The 23,112-nt window shown below is 36.2% G+C and overlaps 1 protein-coding gene across 1 annotated transcript in view; it reads left to right on the top strand.

Moving 5' to 3' along the window:
* Nucleotides 1–23,112, top strand: part of LOC106062254 (guanylate cyclase 32E-like) — a 160,106-nt gene that overhangs the window by 29,180 nt on the left and 107,814 nt on the right. The window contains exon 2 of the mRNA XM_056021489.1: nucleotides 5,305–5,982. Coding sequence (XP_055877464.1) covers nucleotides 5,395–5,982 — 588 coding nt within the window. The 5' untranslated portion in view covers nucleotides 5,305–5,394. The remainder of the gene's footprint in view (nucleotides 1–5,304; nucleotides 5,983–23,112) is intronic.

Raw genomic sequence — 23,112 nt, 5'->3', positions numbered from 1 at the left:
GTTTGTGTCGTCTCCTATTTCGTTCTGTCTTTTTAAAGATCTATCACATCATCGTCGCTAAGTAAAAATTTCCCCTATTACCGAAACAAATAACTAATTCTTAATCCTGCCATAACAGTGCATTCAAGGGACGGACTGGGTGTCTAAATTGATCCTGGCATTTCTCTGCGTCGTATGATTATGTGGCCCACGGTTAACGAGGTTGTCATGTGGTCAGCACAACGAGCAACCGTGGCTGAACCGCCTTTGCTTTTCTCCAACTAATGTCAGGTACTGATTAGAACTGGGTGGATTCAGGGGCGCCCAAGGATCCCGAAAAACGAAATACCAGACTGTACCAGGATTTGAACCCAGAACCCCGGTTAGGAAGCCAAGCGCTTTACCATTAATCAAACGCGCCTCCCATTCGTACCTGTTCGCATACATGTCCGTAAAGTTTGAAACATGAACTCATACTTGCTTGGGTGGACATGATTCAATGTAGTTGAATGTTAGTACACTAAATGTAGGATACTGTATTACCGGCCATACTTCAAATCCAAGTGACCGTAGCAACGTCGGCCCACAAGCCGGTGTCAAAGATGCCCATATAGCCAGTCTTCTCCTAGCGCTTTCAATCCTTTACTTTGTGTAAACACTTCATGAGCTATAGCCCCGACTGTTTTCATGAATCAAAAAGACTTATAGTTAAAGATGTATTATTTCACTACACACATCTTAATTGTATATCGGTTAGCCGTCTAGGTATCGGAATACATATTTGTTACTGGCATGAATATCTGGACTTATGTAAGGACCCATATTTCAAATAGACTAGGGTCTTACAAGTGTAATAACGGTCCTGGGTGTATTCATTATTCTTTATCAAACAATGACAAGACATACTTGATGCTTAAAGACATACTGTGTTAGCGGGTCAGGCATGATTGATAAAAGTATACTTTTAAAAAATATAGTGATTTTTATTTCCAAATTGACCACTACCATGACAAACAGGTTGACAAATGTTCAACATTATCGAGATATTGTATATGAATATAGTTTATGATTATGTACATATTGTTTATTGGAATATACTCGCACCCGTTCATAAAATGATTACATTCTTGCAAATCTAGGAGATAAAGTTGTCAGAATGACATCAGTTTTTTAATGTTCATTACAATGAACGAAATCCAAGTCTAATTTTTATAACGACAGTTTTTTTTTTTTTTTTTTTTTTGATAATAATATTGTACTTTCTTTTTCTCCATCTTAAAAAACATTTCTAAAATGTAATGAATAAAGATGTTTTTGGCATTTTAAAAAAGGTGATGTTATATATGAATAGCATATAAAAATAGCACATCTCGTTCAAAATATGTCGACAATGCAATATCGAAAGTCAATCCCAGCTCGTTATAATAAATACTTAATTTAAGTGAATATAGTATTTGTTTACTTTAACTGTCCATTGCCCCGCGGTTTGGGAGACCCTCTCGAGCTGGGCGCTGACCTTATCCGGAGGGCTCTAACTGATTGGTGTCATCTTCTAGCTTAGTTGTTTGAAGATTTCACTTATGAATCGTGGCTCTATAAAATCTTCGTTTTGTGACAATATTCAAGATGGAGCCTTAAATTATAACTAGAGATAAGTCAAAGAATGTAATACCTCAACAAAAGAAGAAAAACTTAAAAATACTTTTTAAAAAAAATTATACGAAGTGAAGAGGTATCAATTAGTTTGGATCAGTCATGTCATTAAATTAGTAAAAAGATCTAGACCAACAACAATAAATCTGTGCGATTAGAAATAGTTTGACCAATTGTTTTTGTTTAGCACTATTCCATGCTTTTAGCTTTCTCATTACGCTATGATCCTATCTCTTATCTGGACCAGTGGGAACATGTGGGTGGGGGGGGGGGGAGAAAGGAATATCTGGGTGAATTCTACTGTAATTGGCTTTTAAAAGCATTTACAGAAAACAAAACAAAACAACGTTAGAACGGCTTGAATTCGAACTGGTAGCTAACGCCTCCTCGGGCAGACGTGCTAACCACTATGCTAGTGAGGTACCAATATATATTGTTGTTTCAGTTTATAGCGGTGACCTATAAAGGGGACTAATTCAGCTTATACCACCACTTCAGCCAAGAACTATTTCTTTCTTATCTAATCTTATCTTACATGCTACATTAAAAAAGAAGATAATTACGTCCTACGCGTCATGCATTTAGTCACAATTTAGTCATACATATTAACCAATGCCATCACATTCAATTTCACTTGTTCAAGATACAAAAAAAAATAAATGAATTACTACTAATTGTTAATTAATTAATTAGTTATATTTTTTTTTCATGGATTTTTATGTTATCATTTAGATAATATAATTGGTTATATGGTTAATATGCATGACTGAATGCATGACTCGTAGGATGTGATCATTTCATATTTTGAAGTAACGCCTGTATTATATAAGATAAGATATACAATAAATAGAAGAATAAGAGGAAATGTATGCAATTAAATCCAATCATTGAAAATAAAATTTTCCTTACTGCTGAGTGTCCAACTCCAGATCGCCCAGTCTATCTGGCTGTATATGTCCATCAGGTTTACACAAATGTCTCAGGTTTACACAAATGTCTCAGGTTTACACAAATGTCTCAGGTTTACACAAATGTCTCATGTCTACACAAATATTTATTGCTGTGCTTCCCTTTCAACGTCTTGCGATGTGCTGTACGTCATAGTTTACACTGAACAAAAAAAAACTGACTGTGATTTATAGAAACACTAGCCGGATATGACCCGCGGCCTGCGGGCCTTAGTTTTGGTATTACTGATCTAATGGCTTGAATTTAGATTTTTGTAAACATCACAGATATAAAAAATACTTTTTTTTTTCTTGGAAGACTATATTTCCTTTATACAACTTAAAATTATATTATATTATTATTATTCTCTTAAAACCATTTCGTTTTGCCTAGCCTATCCCCCGCCCCCAAACACCACGAGAAATATTCTGGTTGAAGAGAATTTATAAATCTACAACTAGACTGTAATATTTCAAAGACTCCTAGATCTAGACTAAGAAGATGATGCGCAAAATGTTGCTGAATATTAATTTATTCAACGAATCATGTTTGTTCAAGATAAATGTTTTCTCGTTCTCTAGCGAAATTTAAATTTTTCTTTTTTTTTTTTTTTGATTCGATAACTGTCGAACGAGATAGTAATTATTTTCCAATAGATATACAGCAGCTGTCAAATTTGTAAGAAAATCGTTAGAGCCATTTCCGAGTTCAGGTTCCACCCAACAACCCAAAAAGGTTCCAGTTGCCATGAAGTTATGAGCTGAATAGAGGTGCTCTGGTAACATAAGTTACAGTGTTTTACACTTTATATCTTGTAAGGGTAAAGTTGTTACAACAAAAAGGTGTATCGTTTGTAGAACAGGAATAATAAAGTAAACTTTCAATCGAATCACAATAGCACTGGCCAAGAAGTAGTTCGCGCAGAAGAGATCGTCTGCAACACGGCGCGCCATTTATTTATGTTTTTGTCAGCTGAGTAGTTTTGTCAAAGGACTCTCTGGTCATGACAGTGGTGGGTTAGGGTCGGTACGTGTGTATCAGTAACTTCACATTGAAACATATGGATCTGATTGATTCTCGTTTTGTTAAAGATAGCTTCCTAATACAGTGAAAGTGTAAGGTCTGCCATGGTATCTTCTCTTTCTAAACGTTCAATACGTGACTCGACAATAAAGAAAACGTGTCAAATTTGTAGGAAAATAGTGACAGATGTTTTCAGAGCACCCACCCACCCACCCGCAATATGAAGAGAATTCAAGCTGGCAGAAGAAATAGTGAAAAAGATCAAGTTGATTTGAATTTAATGTTTTCCAATGTTTGGATTAGAAATAGTCATTTGAAACATTCTACAGATATATTTCTTTTTAATTGTTATTATATACTCATTACATTTATTTGCACACTACATATGTACAACTTAATGTTGTTTGACTTTGCATGCTCAAAGCTCTCTGGTCAGTGATTCATGCCACTCAACAATTTTCATGACACTTTTGCGAATCGTCTTCTTAGCCTAGATCTAAAGGCCTATCATTGGATATTCCAAAGTGTTGTAGATATATACATTCACTTAACCAGGGTTCTTTCTGGGCAGAAGGGGCGAGGTACAAAATATGTAAGTTTTTATTTTTTTTTTTTTTAAATCTAACATTCCTTAGTTATTAAGAGAAAAACAATCGCTCAATTAGCTGTGTAATGGAGGTATTGTCTTTAACAAAAGAAATATTGTTTTTTAGCTGCCCACGAAAGGGGAAAAGACGCTATTAGTTTTTTGTGGCCTGTCTGTCCGCCTGTCCGTCGTTTAGATCTCAGAAACTAGAAAAGATAGTGAAAATCCGACATCATAATATTCTAGATCATTCAAAGTTCTGATGTAACGGCTACTTTTTTCTTTTCTGAAAGCAAAAAAATCTAATTTTTTAAATCACTGATGTAAGCATTTTTTTTTTTAATCATAAAATACACCACTTTTACAACTATTCACTATTAACAGTAAGAAACCTTGGAGTCTTTTTGGTAGGGGAGATGCGTATATACCTTTTTTGTAACACATTTATGCAAACGGTTTTAGATTTTTTGTCAATATGTTTTTTCAAATGTATTGCTAAGTTAAATAAGTTCTGTCTACTATATTTACACACACAAAAATGTTTCCTTTTTTATAAAGAAAAAATCTATTTAATATGCAAATAAGTTGGGACAAAATTTAAAAACAACAATTAATAAGTAGTTTTTCATATTACCGCGTGAACTGCTGCGTTGCACCATACTCGTAGAGCAATTAACAAAAGGGATTTTTTTTTTGTACGGAAATATTTTTTCTTGAGGATTTGATTAAGAGATTGACCCTTTCCAAAACAATTAGATCAATTAGATAAGATAATCATTATAAGACATCAGTTAGGCCAGGTTCACATTTAACTTCACTTTCACCTATCCTTTGGTCTGCTTGACCGCTGGGGCACCACACAAGATAAGTCAACATTCTTTCTCCATTCTTCTCTATCATTTTTCTTTGATAGAATTTAATTCTGATGTTCTTTCTGAAAATATTGAAACCTGCCTTTTTACCTGCCTGGGTGGACCACTTCCGGGGCCGATTTTGAGTTTCTTACCACACAAACTGTATCCTTTTTTTTTTTTTTTTTTTTTACAAATTTTGTAATTATTAAGTTATAAAACATTCCATCTTGCTTTTGTTTTTATTTGTTTTGTTCAAATTAGGAACAGCTGTGTGGAACATAACAAAATGTTCACCTGATTGACAAAAAGTATCGGAGCATTACAATTGTTCACAAAATTTTGCCTCGAATCATGCTAATAGAGGGTCAACACCATCTAAATGCCAAGGGAGATCATTTCCTATCACCGAATCAACTCAATTTGTCTCTGCACAATATTTTAGTGAAAGCAATCTTGTACATACTAGTTATTGTTCTTGTGGTCTTAACCCCTGCTTTTGCTCATTCGACCAGTATTGGTTCTTTTAAAGCCGCTCCAACAATCGGCAGGAATGTAACTAAACCTACAACGCCAGAGAGAACCACTCCATTCACAACTACACCGGCCGCACCTACGACTCGCAAGCCCCCACCGAAAGAGCTAACTATTGGCTACATCACCACCTTGAACATAACGCGCAAACATGGGCTTCCTTTGCCCGGGAGGCTTATCTCAGGGGCTTTAACCTACGCCATCGACGTCGTGAACAATGATTCGAACATCCTGCCAGACACGGAGCTGAAGTTTGAGCTAGCCGAGAGCCACGGGGAGGAAAACATAAGTCTGTGGCAGACTTCTGAGCTCATCAAGAAAGGTGTGCACGCCATTATCGGCCCTGAAGGCACGTGTGTGCACGAGGCGATGCTGGCAGGGGTCTACAACATCCCGATGATATCCTATGTAAGTACTATCTACACAAGTGTAAATTGTCTAAGTGTAATTGTCCAATCTATTTTCACATCTATTAGTGTGTCTATAAATGTATTTTACTTCTCAAAATATCTATCTATATATAAACAATTCTCTTCTTGCCTCAAAAGTTTGGACGAGAAAGAAGTAAAAGAAAGATAACTCTCTTATTTCTGCGGATAGAGTTATCCCATGAAAAAAAAACAAGAGGGTGGTGGGAGAACACGTGGGTATTTACACGTCGCTACGAATGGCTGCGCGCTGGACTGTCAAACCTTGCCCGCTCCCATCCCCCTTCGTCCTGCGGGAGGTTTGGACTAAGAAGTAAATTATCTTCAACTCTGAAGGAACATGCAAAACATTTAAAACATTTTACAAACACTAAATAGCAGCGCCGGACTTAACCCTTGTTATCATTATTTGCTCATTTTAAAGTTTGTATTTGGTCATAGGAAGCGTGGTCGAGAGGCCAAGTGCGCTTAAACACTTAGCTTGGCTTGACTACCTAGAAGGGGGCTCGAGGTTCAACACCCGACTCGGGCAGAGTTGTGCCTAAAGGCAGCACGGAAAACCAACTCCTAGATACCCCCCCCCCCCCCACTGGTCCACAAATGAGATTGGACCAAAGCGCTCTGAGCATGCTATAAGCATGAAAGTAGCGCTATATAAAAGCTATAATAATAATAGGAGAATATTTGGAACCCAAAGACCTAATAGAAAGGGATGCTAAATAGTTCAATGAGGAAAGGGCGTAGCAGAAAGATCACACAGATGCCTTGCGGGATTTGTTAAATTTTTAAAGAAGATTTTTTTTTACTTTCGTTTTTCTTATAAACATTGTATACATGGTGTTTTTTTTTTTTTTTGCTTGGGAAAACCCTGGTTTGCCCAAGCGTCACCATTCACTTTGCTTCCATAGTAATTTGGAGTCAGGTGACTGCTAGATTTAGCCAGAGAGCTGTGGAATCGAGTTTTCTTTAGGCCAGGTTCACATCTAACTTTCTTTAAGGGATCGCTTCCTTAGTCTTAGGCATTACAAGTATCTTACTAGGATACTGTACTAGAACACTTTACTAGGACACTTTACAAGGACACTTAACTAGGACACTTTACTAAGACACTTTACAAGGATCTTACTGGGACACTTTACAAGGATCTTACTAGGACAATTTACAAAGGTTTTACTAGGACACTTTACAAGGAATTTACTAGGACAATTTACAATGATCTTACTAGGACAATTTCCTTCACAAATAAAAAAACTTCCCCTCAATAATAAGCAATGAGGAACTAACTGTGACAAATAATGTGTCAGGTCTGAAGTAGTTGCGCCCCATGATTAGGTAATAGGTAGTAATCTATATTATAAAGTAGAATGTGTGGTGTATGTATGTATGGATTTATGTTACTTATAGACATCAAAACCGCTTGACCAATCTTGATAAAACTAGGCAGGAATGTTCCTTGGGTACTAACTTAGACCGTAGTGTATGTATTGTAGCCCTAAAACAAACTTAAGACCCTCAAAAAAAAAAAAAAAGTTGTCCGACTCTATTACAGCTATAGTATTTTATGGATCTAGGCCATGTCTACAATGTTGACATGAGAAAAGATAGAAAGGATTTAGACCTAGATCTAATTTTAAGAAATACACTTTGCGCAGATAGTTTTTTACTTTGACACATGAAAAGACAAAAGAAGATCCATTGGTTTCATTATATAATAAAATTAACCTTCAATTTTGTGTTTCAAAAGCATTTTTTACATTAATTAGTTCCTTATATCTGTGATTACAGATTTCCTGACGAACATTCTTTCATTAGACAATTCCGTAATGAATCGCGTACTAAATATTAATTCGTTTATTTGTTTACTTTATAATCCCATCCCTAGATCTAAAACTCTAATTCAACTCTAAGATGATAAAACTTCTCTTCGCACAGATAGTTTTATACTTTAACACATAAACATATTAATTAAAGTCCATTCATTTCATATTTTGATCAAATAAACATTCAAATTTGGTTTTCTAAAGCTACATTCGCCTACGAAAGCTGCGAAGCTGAGTTGAGATAGGCCTAGATCTATATTCATTCATGAATCGCGTACTAAATATAATTTCGTTTAATTGTTCACTTTATAATCCCATTCATTTAACAAAGCTATCGCTCTTTTCGTTTTTAATAGATAAGAATGTATCGACTTCGGGTAAACCCATTTTCGCAAAACTAATTTTATGTTCGTAGCGAAAGAGAAATAACGTGAAAGGATCATTAGCTAAGTTTAACATACATCTAAATCCAATCCACTAGATTATTCAAAAGCATTTTTTACATAAATTAGTTCCTGATATCTACAGATTTCTTGGCGAACATTCTTTCATTAGACATTACCAAATGGTTACACATTAACACATCTCTCTTCTGAGGTCTGAGTCTATTCCTAGGCCTAGGTCTAAAACTCTTACTGAACTCTAAGATGATAAAACTTCTTTTCGCAAAGATAGTTTTATGCTTTAACACATAAACATACTAATTATTGTCCATTCATTTGATATTTTAATCAAATTAACATTCAAATTTGTTTTTCTAAAGCATTTTTAATACATTCGTTCGCTGTTCGCTAAAGCTGCGTAGCCGTGTTGAGATAGGCCTATATTCATTCATGAAAAAAAGTTCACGCATGCGCAGCACAGAACTCTAGATTAGTGTAGATTTAGATCTACGTCTACCTCAAGATCTACTTTATACTTTATACACATGAACATACAAAATTTAGTCTATTCATCTCAAATTTTAATCAAATATATGTAGGCCTACAAGCAAATGTTTTAATTTGAAAAAAAAAAAATGGATTTAATTAAGCCTATTAGCAATTTTGATTTGATAGCTTCATTCACACTATTTTTACATTGACACATTTGCTTTACTTATTACATTATTATTTCGTTTAATTGTTTACAAAACACTCTCAGTGACTATATCGAAAGTAATGCGCAAATAAAGACCCGCGGGTCGCGGGTAACATATGTCTAGTCTTCTATAAAAGATAAAAGTTTACAAAAAGAAAAAAAAAACTGCGGGTGCAATGGGGATGTAGGTAAACAATATCTTTTACCGCCATCTTCGCGGATCCGCACGTTGTTCAATATAAGTTATTTTTCCCTTTTTTTAAAAAATTGTATTCATTTTATAAATGTACATAAGAACCGTAACTAGCTCCGACAATACTTTATTCTCCTCCAGTTACGGCCCGTTTTGATCTGATTAATTGATTTTTAAGATACTGATCCCAGATACGACCTGATCAATCACTACACTGATCAAACCACCGCTTCTTTTGAGAAGTATGCCTTTCATGGTCCAAAGAATTAATTGAGCAAGCGTAGCGCGTTTTTTTTTTATAAAACCTTTGGTCGAGTCCTTGTTTAGGTTTACAAACAAAACAAAACAAGAGAATCTAATAATGTTGCTTTGTGTCTCTTATTAGAAGTTTTGTTGTTACAGGAATTGATTATGTTTACGAAAACACGCACACAATGTCTCTGATACAAACACGCACACAATGTCTCTGATACAAACACGCACATGCTGTCTCAAATACAAACACGCACGAGCAGTATTAAATACAAACACGCACGAGCTTCAAAGAATCTTCCTTTAAAAAATCAAATTGAGATTATTACCACATCATGGGGGTCACCAGTGACCCCCCCCCCCTCCATTCTCTCCAATCTTTGCAGATCCATTAGCGACGGAGATTTTAAAAATCAAACATCCGCTAAAGAGATATCACCCCCACCACCCCCCAAGTCAGCGTCCTCCTGAATCCTCCCTACCCCAAATCTTTATTGTCATCAACGCTCCGCCCTCTTGGTCCGGTGACACTATCATGGAATCAGGAAGCCATGGCGGAAGTGACCCCGGCGTTAATGTCACGTAACAAGGAAAACAAAAAAGTCCAATGTTGTATTCACTGATAACACAATTTTGTTCACTTATTCTCATGACTGTTTGATCTTCAGACGACAAGAATTAGGGGAATGGATTTCTCCCCCTTGCCCCTATATTTTTCATCCTTTCCAAGCCTGTAGCTGATGTCGTGTGTCGTATAAACCACAAGGTCTGAAAGGGGAACTTTACTATAACTTCCAAGCCTGGAAAAGAAATAAAAACTGAGCCAAAACAAAGGTGTAGAGGCCTCCATAAAAACGCACCCGCCAAGAAAATTCCGTATATTTTGTTTCTTTCAGTCTGGGCAGCAGTTGTCTTGGTCTTGTCGTGGCCACGTTCTGTCTCACTTAGGGTCTTAACATCCGGGCTGTCAAGGAAATAAGCGCTCTATCGCTGGAGGTGCCAAAGAGTGAGATACATCTTCCGTCGTGTCACTGTAGTCTGTGCATTAACGTGTAGTCGAAACAAAATATAGAGGGGAGGGGAACGGGTTTAATGTACCATTGAAGAAAAAAAAAACTTTTTTTTATTTGAAATCTCAATATACGGGCCACATTTAACGATCCCCCTCTAACACACATTATAAAGTAAAAAAAAATAAAGATCCCTTTTCAGACCTTACGATCTATAGGTCGGATGATGTAAAGGTGTTTTTTGTGGCCCACGGTTAACGAGAGTGTCACGTGGCCAGCACAACTACCAACCGCCTTTACTTTCCCAACTAATGTCAGGTACCCATTAGAGCTGAATTGACTCAGATGCGCCCTAAATCCCTAAATTCAAAATCCCAGTCTTCACCAGGATTCGAACCCGAAAGCCAAGCGCTTTACCACTCCCAACATACGTTATAGCCCGTGATTATAGTATCGTCCCGCTTTGTTTCTTTTTCCTCTCTCTCTCTCTCTCTCTCTCTCTCTCTCTCTCTCTCTCTCTCTCTCTTCCATACCCACATACCTAGACATTCCTACCTCCTTCATACTTAAATGTGAACTTTCTCCATCCTCTCCACATTAGCTACAGCTTCTCTCGCTACTCTGACACCCCCCCCCACTCCTTCAGTCTTGGGAGTGTCCTCCTCTCTCCGTTCCCGATTGTTCTAAAAACTGGCCGTTCACTTTGATCAGCGCCGCCACAATCGAAATCCCTGGACTGCCCGACGTAGACCAGCAGACAGCGACCACTTATGGGCTACAAGGGAAACAGTTTAAAAGTCTTAAAGGATTAACCGAACCAGAGATACTCTCTGCTGTCAGTGTCGCCTGGACACTGGCCAGGTCGTGGAGGATTCTGTTTACGCGACGCACGAATTAAAAGGACATACATATTTCATTGCCTGAAATCAACTTTCGCTGACCGCGTCAGAATGTATTCTATTGGTTGGGAGTCAAGTAGATTCCACAAACTCATTTACTAGATCTATATACTTCGCAGGGGGAAATAACGAGTCTGGAGATTCAATAAATTGGCTTCATTTATGTCCCTTTACTTGGATAGGTTACAGAGATGATAAAAAACCTTACCTTCACCCCTAGTTATTCCATAAGTTAATTACTTTTCAATAAAATATATTGCACTTCGTGTCGTAGTTTGATATCAAATGTTACTTTACAGAAGTATTTCTAATTTGTATACTTCATGTTTATATTCTTTATGTTTAGATACTTGATGTTTGTTTTATGTTTGTACGCTTCTGGTTTATATTCTTCATATATCATTGTTTGAAAATTGTCTGTTTTTACGTTTTATGTTTATATAATATGTGTTCGTATGGGTTACGTTTGTATGCTTCATGTTTCTATGCATTATGTTTGTATGCTTTATGATTGAATTCTTTTTTTGTATGCGTAATGTTTGTATGTTTTTGTCTGTATGCTTTATGTCTGTATGCGTTATGTTTGTATGCTTTATTATTTAATGCTTTTGTTTCGTTGCGTTATGTTGGTGTGTGCCCCATAATTGTATGGTTTGTATATTTATATATCCTGCTTGTTTGTTTGTATGTTTTATGCTTCGCTGGACCTGAAACGAGATAGCATTATGTTGGTATTAAAACTTGAAAAAAACAAAAGAGTGTACCCTAACCCTTACCCCAAAAGGGTAGGATCATAATGTTTCAGTATTTAAACATTAACTTTAGTAAAATTCTACTTCATCAATTATTCTGATACGCCGACTATACGTCCATATCTGTCGTGACTGTATCACGTGGTCTTAGGTTCGCGTAAACTCCGAAATCAATTGATCTGCTCATTAACGTGTTGATCCATCTTGAAGTATGACATTAATCCTTTTGTTTTGATTTGATGGAACATGTTCCCCAAAGAATATATCTCCACACCTCTTTCTATATGTCTATCTATCTATCTATCTATCTATCTATCTATCTATCTATCTATCTATCTATCTATCTATCTATCTATCTATCTATCTATCTATCTATCTATCTATCAATCTATCTATCTATCTTTCTATCCATCCATCCATCCATCTATCTATCTATCTATCTATCTATCTATCTATCTATCTATCTATCTATCTATCTATCTATCTATCTTTCTATCCATCCATCTATCTATCTATCTATCTATCTATCTATCTATCTATCTATCTATCTATCTATCTATCTATCTATCTATCTATCTATCTATCTATCTATCTATCTATCTATCTTTCTATCCATCTATCTATCTATCTATCTATCTATCTATCTATCTATCTATCTATCTATCTATCTATCTATCTATCTATCTATCTATCTATCTATCTATCTATCTATCTATCTATCTATCTATCTATCTTTCTATCCATCCATCTATCTATCTATCTATCTATCTATCTATCTATCTATCTATCTATCTATCTATCTATCTATCTATCTGTCTGTTTTCTGCCTGTCTGTCTGTGTGTATGCATGTATGTCAATATGTCTATCTATGGAGAGAAAGAGATAGTCTTCATATACACACATATATATATATTTCTGATTTAGCATTGTGTTGCAACTATTTTATCTGTAACAGCGCTGAGCAAGAGGCAACAAAATATAAATTCACTTTTCGGGTCAGGTCGTTCTTCACTCCTGGTATTTGCATAAAACTTGACCTTTCGATGCGGTATGTAATTTTGAGCTTAATAGGAAATGAAACAAAACAGTAACCTGACATTGACAGCTGGTGTGTGTTTCGACAGACAACTGAGAGAGACCAGGAGGTGACCAGCAGCTGAGCAATCAAAAGACCGTTTGGTCTGGGACACAGCAATGAGCAGACAATTGAAACTCAACAGGAGTGTCAGGCTATAGGATGATTATCTCTAAGTAAGCATTACAGAAATGTCAGGAGACATAACGGAGCAGTATTTTGAATTAACCCCCACATACACACACACATTTACACATATACAATAAGAGGACAACTTGATCTATCTATCTATCTATCTATCTATCTATCAATCTATCTATCTATCTATCTATCTATCTATCTATCTATCTATCTATCTATCTATCTATCTATCTATCTATCTATCTATCTATCTATCTATCTATCTATCCATCCATCCGTCCATCCATCCATCTATATCTCTCTTTCTTTCTCTGTCTCTGTCTCTCTGTCTCTCTGTCTCTCTCTGTCTCTCTCTCTCTCTCTCTCTCTCTCTCTCTCTCTCTCTCTCTCTATATATATATATATATATATATATATATATATATAATTATTTTATATATATATGTGTGTGTGTGTATTTATTATATATATATATATATATATATATATATATATATATATATATATATATATATTTATATATATATGTAAGAACAGACAATGACAAAGACATATAAATATGTGCACACATAAATATAAAAATACGGACATGGGCTCCCGCAGGATTTTTTGCAGGGGGTACAAGCTGCCACCCATGGCTCAGAGTCGTAGACTCAACTTTCTGGTTATATAATATTAAAGAAAAGAACTGCCCCCTTATTCAGGCCCTCACACCTAATCGATATTAAGTGCACAGTAAATACTTCTTCTATATGAAAGAATAAAATAAACATGTGAACAAAGTATTCACTGTACAAATTGTTAACTTTATCCGTGATGACCGTGCTTCCTTACTTTTGATCAAACAAAAACTGCAAACGTTAACTGTGGCTGCCGAAACTGTCCATAGCTTTACAAATGTATTGCTTTTCGTCGCGATGGACAAGCTGGCAATGAACGCCTATCGTGCAGTTCTGAATATACGAACATTTCAAGAATTAAGGAAAAAGAAAAATACAAGATAAAAGAGAGAGTGAGAGAGAGAGACAAAAAGAGAGAGAGAGACAGAGAAACAAAAAGAGAGAGAGAGACAGAGAAACAAAGAGAGAGAGAGAGACAGAGACAATGAAACGGAGAAGAAAAGACTGACGAGGGATACAGTGAGAAGTAAATGATAGAGAAATAAATTCGAGAGTCAGAGAGAAAGAGAAATAGAGAGATAAAGAAAGAGAAGCAGAGAGAAAAGGTGTCTAAAAATAATCAAAAGAGATGATGAGAATGTAAAGGAATAAGAGAGGTATAAGAAGTAACAATAGAAGGAAGATAGTGAAGAAGAGAGAGAGAGAGAGAGAGAGAAGGCCAGAAAATAAAATAACAAGTGTTGCAAAGGTTCGATAAAAAAAATCAGAAGGTTGAATACAAAAGGTATTAAAACAAAAGACGACAAGAATAGTTGTGTTAACAGATGACTATAATAGTTGTGTAAATAGACAGAAACAATAGTTGTGTAAATAGAAACGTTTATTGTGTAAATAGAGTAACTAGTTTTGTAAATGGAAACACTAGTTGTGTAAATGGAAACACTAGTTTTATAAATGGAAACACTAGTTGTGTTAATTGAAACACTATTGTTTAAATAGACAGAAACTCTAATGGTCTAATTAGAAACATTAATTGTGTCAATAGAATCAATAGGTGTGTAAATAGACAGAAGCGAGTTATGTAAGCAAAGGTGTAGTAAATAGAAAGATAGGCGGGATAACGAATGTGACCGAGATAGTGTTCTAGTCCTAACAAGTAAAACTATCGTTCTTGCAAGAAGGCCTTGACACCGCACAACAGACAGCCCAGAGTGGAAAACCCGCCGTATTATCGCCATTTCTAAAAACACAATTTTTTTCGGACTCTCCCCCCCCCCCCCATTACCCAAGGGCGTCAACTCATTATCATCCCCACCAGCAGAACAAATGACACACGACAGAAACCCAATGACACCCGACGCCCTTTTATTTCTCCGCAGTTCTGGAAACCCTGTTTGTCCGATAGGCCTGGACACGTGAAACAGTCGTTAGGGATGCAAGCCCTGACACTGACCTCCAGAATGCTGAGGACTATTAGATGGATGACGCAAGAGCCCATGGCGGAAATATTTGCAAGGATGTTTTTTTAGAATAGGTATACATGTATATAAATAGATGTTGAATTCATTATAAATAGAGGTTCTATTACTTTCTATGTATAAACAGTGGTTAGTGATTTACATAAAGTTAAGTACGGTCATTGTTTAAAGGGAAACTCCTATGGTTTTTCAAATTTGAGTTATTGACATATTTAAATTCTGCGTAAAAAGTTGTAATAGTAAACATTTTACCATTTTTTATTTGAATGCTTAGAAACATTTATATTTAATAAATTAGTCAGTAAATTCTTGACATCTCAAAAAAAAAAAAAAACTGGGTTCTTTGATATTTTGTTTTTAGGTTAGGGTTAGGGTTAGGGTTAGGGTCACTTCCCTCAACAATACTAAAAGGGAAACTAGATTTGACCAATCATATCGCTTTATTCTTACAGTAGCTGTTAGGCTGTTAGGCTTAGTGACGGCCTAGTCCAGAACTATGTCACAGTTATATATAGATAGATAGATTTAAAAGTAACATTTTCGTCTAAGCCCCTCCCTGTCCCAAGAAGTAAAAAGATTGCAGGTCTGACTGATTCGAACAAACTGGTCAGTGTAAGGCCAGTCTAGACTACGTGTAGTCAGTCATGACAAGACAACCAAGCGATAGTGTTTGTTGTGTGTTGAGTGGTCAGGCGAGAAGAGACACATTGCCGTGGTTAGACAAACATGTAAATCTCCTTTAATACGCATTTTATTTCTTTGCTAACAAGATCTAGATCTAACTTCTTTTACGAGAATGCAAAGTTACTGTAATGGTTTTCCGTTATAGAATAAGTCAATAGATTAAATTAATAGGTATGTGTGATGTCACATAAAAACCCGGTGAAAGTCTGACCGTTTTGAATGCGCAGGAAAATTACGTCAGAAAAATATCAATTACTAAGCTATTAGTGCAAAAAAAAATAATAATAATAACATATTCATTATCTGTATTTCAAAACACATGTTATATCAACAATTTTCAAAACCATCGGAGTTTCCCTTTAAAGACATTACGATTACACATGGTATATAATCAAATCAAACTCACGCGAAATTGGAAAAGTACCTAGTAAACAACGTCTCTGTATTTTTATTAAATGTCCTTTATACAATTTAGAACAGCTAACAAAAGGCACATTCCTCTTTATCTATATACTAGGACAAATTTGTACAAATACTCCTTCTTTCCTAGTGCTATTAAAGCATGGAATGGGTTGCCTGAGCCAGCCAGGAAAACCAGTGACTTCGCAGAATTTAAGTCATTGGTTAACATGCATGAATAGATGCATGGCGCGTAGGACGTAATCATCTTCTTTTTTTGAAGTAACGTCTGTATTATATAAGATAAGATAACAAGAGGTGTTTGATTTGTATTGGCTCTCTTGGTTATTTCCATAAGAATACCTGGCAGTGTTTAAACAGTAAATACTTTCCGAGTTTCATAAGCACATAACATTTTCAAAGTAGTTCTATTTCTCTCAGACCTAATATTTTTAGAAAGTTTATTTTAATATTAAAACTATTTCAAAGCACGTGAGAATTTCTAGTACACTTTTCACAGGATTGACAGGAACAGGGTTTCACTTGGTGTGTGTAAAAAGAGTTTTAGAAATTGAAATGCAATTACAACCTCCATTAGAGAGGTCCTAAATTACTAAGTACTTTCTGCTCAAGGGAAACAACTTGGGGACGGTGTTCTCATTAATCACCGTCTCGTTGGTCCTGGTAATGGAACTTTAGACTTAGCATCAAGTACTTGTGTCGATAGTCAAACTAAAATCATCACACAACAAAATAGGTGTTTAAACACATACTCGATATTTCACACAATGAATACCTGATGTGTCACAGTTACACAATGGATACTTATAATAACACAGTTACACAATGAATACTACATGTGTCAAAATTGATTTTTTTGATACAATAACATGACAAAATCTAATATATCACACCTTTATAATTTGATATGTCGCACAATGATAATTTAATATCACAGAATGATCATTCGATATGTAACACAATTATAATATGATACGTCACATAATTATAATTTGATATGTAACACAATGATTATATGATACGTCACACAGTGATTACATGATATGTCTGTCATGAAAGCCTGGATACCAGCTTATAATTAAGTAAGTTGTTTTTTTTCAATCTCAGCATTGCTGTGGCGATTTGTATTAGCTGCTTACTGCCCAGTACCCTGGACGTATACACTCTTTGAACAGCTTCCAGGTTTTCCTAGTGCACCAATGTTCAATTTCGCGTCTTTGTATGCGGGCGAATATTTTGAGTTCAGAGACGAAGAAGAAACATTCGCTTAGTTATGTGAACAGTGACTGCACATCTCTTGATGCCATGGCCAGATCATATTTTAAATTCGACCTGAGAAGGTGATGTCAAGGTCAAACGATCGCCAAGCCAACACAGCAAACGACATTTTTAAACTTCTAATAGCACTAAATGTTACCAAACAGAACCAAATATCAATAATAGTAATGAATAGTACCAAATATCAACTATTAGTGACAATAAATACCAAATAGCACCCAGTTAAATCCATTCACTCCAAATAGAGAGTAATTTTTAGTATATAATGGATACCGAATTTTTAAGATGAAATCATCCACAAATTCTGTTTTCATTTTTTATTACTTAATTCTTTCTGTCCAAACGACAGTTTTTAATGCATTGTATCCTATATCATTTAAAAAACAAACAAATTTTTAGATGTTCTCAGATGTTAAAGTCTTGTTAAAGTAAGAAACCAAAAGGAAAACTGTGAATACAATAAGATATATTGAAGTCGTCTGCTGGTGTATTGGCTCGTGGAACAGGAAATTTACTCAGGATTGATCTGAGGCCGCAAATGACTTCTTGAGAGCTGTGTCTACCATTAGCAGACATTGGAAATCACTAGAGGGTCGTTGTAGCCCTGGGGCTAGTACTTCTATCAATTAGTTCTACCAGTGTCTTAGGTAGATTACAGTGCTCCAATAAATAGTCATTCAAGCTGAGTCATTGGAGAGAACAAAAATGTTAAAAAATAAATATCTCAGATTTTATTGCAACATTTTGTTTGAAAACTGTTTTTATATTAGTTACTTACTAGACCGAATGCATATTTTAAGATACTAATAACCATTCGATGCTCAAATAAGGTAAATTAAAAATATTTGAATATGGCAATCATCTCTTATTTTCACCCCTCCACCTAAGTACAGGGGCGTACTAAACAATTTAGCTCCCGAATTGGGCTACTTTGAAATGAGCTATTAGCTCATAAGTAGGCTGAAACTCAATAGTCTATTTTTTCGCTGTTTCCATGTGTGGTACTGACCATCACTTGGCCTGCATGGACTAAGAGAAGTCTTTGGACAGCGCGAACCAAGAGGTCATATAAAAATCAATGACACCTCACTCCTCCCCCATTCCTTAGAGAAGCTCTAGAAGGACCTGGCTCACGTCCTAGTCTCCCAGAAAACCTTGGAATGTGATGCTGTACGTAACATAATTCAATGTACGTAACACTATTCAATGTCCAACGTGGCGGTAGGTATATACAGCATCCAAAGACAAGTTAAATATAAGAAATACTTTTATGAAAAAACAACACAGTGTCACTCGGTTTGAATACAACCACTTCTGACTGATGTGTTTTATCTGCGTGACTTTGGAATCATATTCGTTAATGTAGGCGTATCTTCGTCAGGCCGAATAGCTGTGTGGGTGGAGCTTATACTTCACAGACAGTTCACCTTAAAATGAATGAGAAATTTCATTGTGTAGCTGACTTGCATTAATAAATGTGTAACTATAAACTCTTACTTCATCACCACATAGTCAGAACGTGATGGACAAGTTATCAATCAATGAAATTGCATGCACAATGTATTTCATATTACATGCCCAATGTAGCATACCTCCACTTTATTCTGGACTATAAATACAGACTCTCTTTACTAGTGAATGAATAACAACATGACTGAAGACTGACCACTCCAATACTACTGAATGCCCTAAGTGTCGGGCTTAGAAAAGGTTACTTCGGGTCATGGCTATTGTTAATACCAATTCCATTAGTATTTAAGTGTCTATTATGTGATAACAAAGCTTTTATTAAGTGAAATATTATTAAATATTTAAAATCAATCATGTAGTTAATTTCGATGATGACTTCCAATGTAATAGTATTTTTGTAAACCTGTTACCCTTGTCTAACTTAGTTTGTCTACGTGAGAACTATTGGGGTCATGTTTCTTGCTGTAGGGCCTAAGCGAGAGACCTGAGCGAGTGTGTTCATGTGTTAAGGAACATTAGTTAGGATTATTGTTTTCTTTACTGAGGATTGAGGATGTTGTTTTTGTGTGTGTGTGTTAGTGAATGGGAATATGTTAAATTCATTTGGAGGATTGTAAACGTATTTCTTTTTACCGGGAGTATTGACTGATTATAATTGGATTATGTTTTTGCAATCAGACAGATACCAGGGACCTGAGAGTCGGTGAGTTATTTTCTTTAGTTCACTCCCACGTCGTAACAATATACTTACACTGCCAGAGAGGTTTGGTGTACAAAAAGGATAGACATAAGTTAATTGCCTAAAATTTCATGTAAAAACACATTTCGGTCACTCCTTTGGTGCCCCCCTCAAGTGAGGGCCCTGGGGATTCCCTCCCCCACCCTAGCTACGCCACTGTTTTATTATCTTATTCGTAGTTTTGGTTGACCTTTTATGGATGTAATTTGTTGAGAGAGTCATACTGATAAATGTACACATTGCGAATGTTCCTCTCTTGGTCTTGTCCCTTCTATACGTCTGCTATGTCTCCTATTGACAAGAGTCTCATTTCTGCTTCCATATAAGCGAGATAAAAAAAAAAAAGAAAAAAAGTTGATTGAAGTTAAATTTTACTTTCGGCCTCTATGTTGGAAAGCTTGCGTGTTTTATAAATGAGCTGTACAAATACTTAAAATATAGTTTTTAAAAGTCTTTTGTTAGCTTGAATTTTTAGTTTTACAGACGACCCAATTCTCCACATTATCGTGATTATTGACATGAGTCACCCGTCGCAAATTTAGTACATATTCCATATTAAACAAAATTAATTGACTTGATTAAAGCTCGGTAAAATGAAAAGTACTACAACAAAAAAAGTATTTCTATATAAAGACTTATTTACATACATGACTTGTTTAAATCTATGCTAATGTTGTCTGGTTGGCAAAACATTAAATGAAAAGCAGAAGTAAAAATATCAAATCATCCAAAATTACGTTTGTAGAATCAAGAGTCATGGAATCTCAATTCAGGATAGCTATTGAAGCTATTCACAACAAGGATTGCAGAGACTTGTAAATGCTCTGGCAGACGCTTGTCAAGAGTTTAGTCTTACAATAAGCCTCTCCAAGACTGAAATCCTGGCACAATATGTCGCAGAATTACCAGCGATACATATTGGAAATCACACACTTACGGCGGTGCAGGAATTCACATATTTGGGAACAACAATAGCCAGCAACCTAGAGTTAGACACTGAGCTGACAAAAAGAATAGGGAAAGCTTCTGCAGCAATAGCAAAACTCTCCAAGCGCGTGTGGGAAACTACCAAATTGACTACGGCAACCAAAATCCTAGTCTACAATGCCTGCGTTCTGAGCACACTTCTTTATGGCAGTGAGAGCTGGGCAACTTACATGTGTCAAGAGCACAGATTAAATAGCTTCCACCTACGCTGCTTGCGACGCATAATGTGCATCTCCTGGAGGGATCGTGACTCCAACCAGGAAGTTTTGACAAGGGCCAACATGCACAGCATCTATGCTCTCCTTCAACAGAGAAGACTGCGCTGGCTCGGTCATGTCACTCACATGCCAGATGGAAGAATCCCTAAAGACGCTGAGCTTGCAGAGGGAGTCAGACCCAAGGGCCGCCCAAGACTAAACTACAGAGATGTCTGCAAGCCAGACATGAAAGCCACGGGCATCGACCAAAGTATGCAGGAGGAGATAGCCTAAGACCGGACAGCATGAAGACACGTGCTGGTACGAACTTCGCCGAATGTAAAAGAAACGAAATTTGCGTCAGCCAAGAGAAAGAAAAAGAAAGCTGCCTTGTCAGCCTGCCCTAGGACAGATGAATATACATGCACGAACTGTGGCAAACTCTGCCTCTCCAGAATTGGCTTGATCAGTTACTCCAGATTCTGCCCCATATCAAGACATAACCAAAACCAGTGACTCATCTGGGCGCATCCATTGTCTCCCGAGACAGAAGGAGCCATATTATTGAACTATAAGCCTAAAAAAATCCCAACATAATTTAAATCTTTGTATTTCATTGTTATTCAAGTGTAAATCAAGACAAGAGAAAAACAACAGACGACTAAACTTGTATGTTTAGAAATATTTATAGACAGTGATGTTGACTCTTCTATTATGTTCCATTGATTGGTTTTAAGAGCATTTCGTGTGTGACAGTCCAAGATGTGGTGGTGGTGGGTCAGTTCCATTCCAATCAAGTTCGATCTCATTGCGACAATGGATTAATCTATTAAGCACTAATTACTAGTTTTTATGCACTCACTAAATTCAAAAGTAAATATTTGACTGACAACCTTAAGCTCAATTCAACAGCAACTATTTGACTTAACCAATAAGTTCAATTCAGCAGCAATTATTTGTATAAGTGATTCTTGTAAGTCTATCTAATTACTCTAATTGGGCTCAAATGGCGGTCACATTGAGAACGGTTTTCTCTAAATTCTTAAATAAAAATGGACTTGTCACTTAGGCAAATATACACACTTACATACAACCACTTGTTAAAGTACAAAAATATCAGACCGCGCATCTTTTCTTAATTTACTCTGAATGTCGCATTAATTAGTTTTGCTTTTTTTTTTTCAAATCCTCTATTTGGACATGTGAGGTCAATAGTTTCTAGGAGGAGGAGTGCCTCCGTCAACTGGGCAGTCGGGCTCCTGGAACTGCTCATTGACCATGGTCTCCACTCAGAGCTCAGCTCTAACCCGTGGCTCCAAGCAGTTGAATGTCAAGAGTTGAAATCCGAATATCCGAACGTTCAATGTCTAGTTGTTTTTTTTTCCTTATTGATATTTTTAGTGACGATCATCTGTGTCTAGTCAATATAGTTGTCTATGTACTGCGTTCAGTGTATGTCTTTAAGTGTTCTTTAGTAATAGAGGTCTATGTACTGTGTTCAGTGTATGTCTTTAACTAAGTGTTCTTTAGTAATAAAGGTCTATGTACTGCGTTTAGTGTATGTCTTTAAGTGTTCTTTAGTAATAAAGGTTTTCAAGGGATGTCATCATCATCCATCCCAGTGGCGCTACAGCCCATGGAGGGGGGCTCTGGCCTACTTCAACACATCCCTCCATTTACATCCCTCCTGGGCATTTCGTCTGCATGCCATAATCCCAAAATGTTGCAGATCCGCCTCCACATCCTCAACCCATCGCATTCGGGGTCTGCCTTTGGGTCGCCTGCCTTTTGTTTATATGCCTGTATACAATTTTCGCTCCCCTGTTATCTGACATTCTTTCAAGAGATGTAGAACATTAAATAACTCTATTCGCCTTATTTATACTCTTTTCCCACTGAGAATATGTCTCGGGGAGATGTACTAGTCGTCCTGTTGCACGGTGCGAGTCACGCTAATAAATTGTTTTTTCCCTATGATACATTGTCTCAGTTAGTCAATACGTTTTTTTTTTGT

This window comes from Biomphalaria glabrata, chromosome 2, assembly GCF_947242115.1.
Source record: "Biomphalaria glabrata chromosome 2, xgBioGlab47.1, whole genome shotgun sequence".
Lineage (NCBI taxonomy): Eukaryota > Metazoa > Mollusca > Gastropoda > Planorbidae > Biomphalaria > Biomphalaria glabrata.
This window is presented reverse-complemented; position numbering and strand designations above follow the sequence as displayed.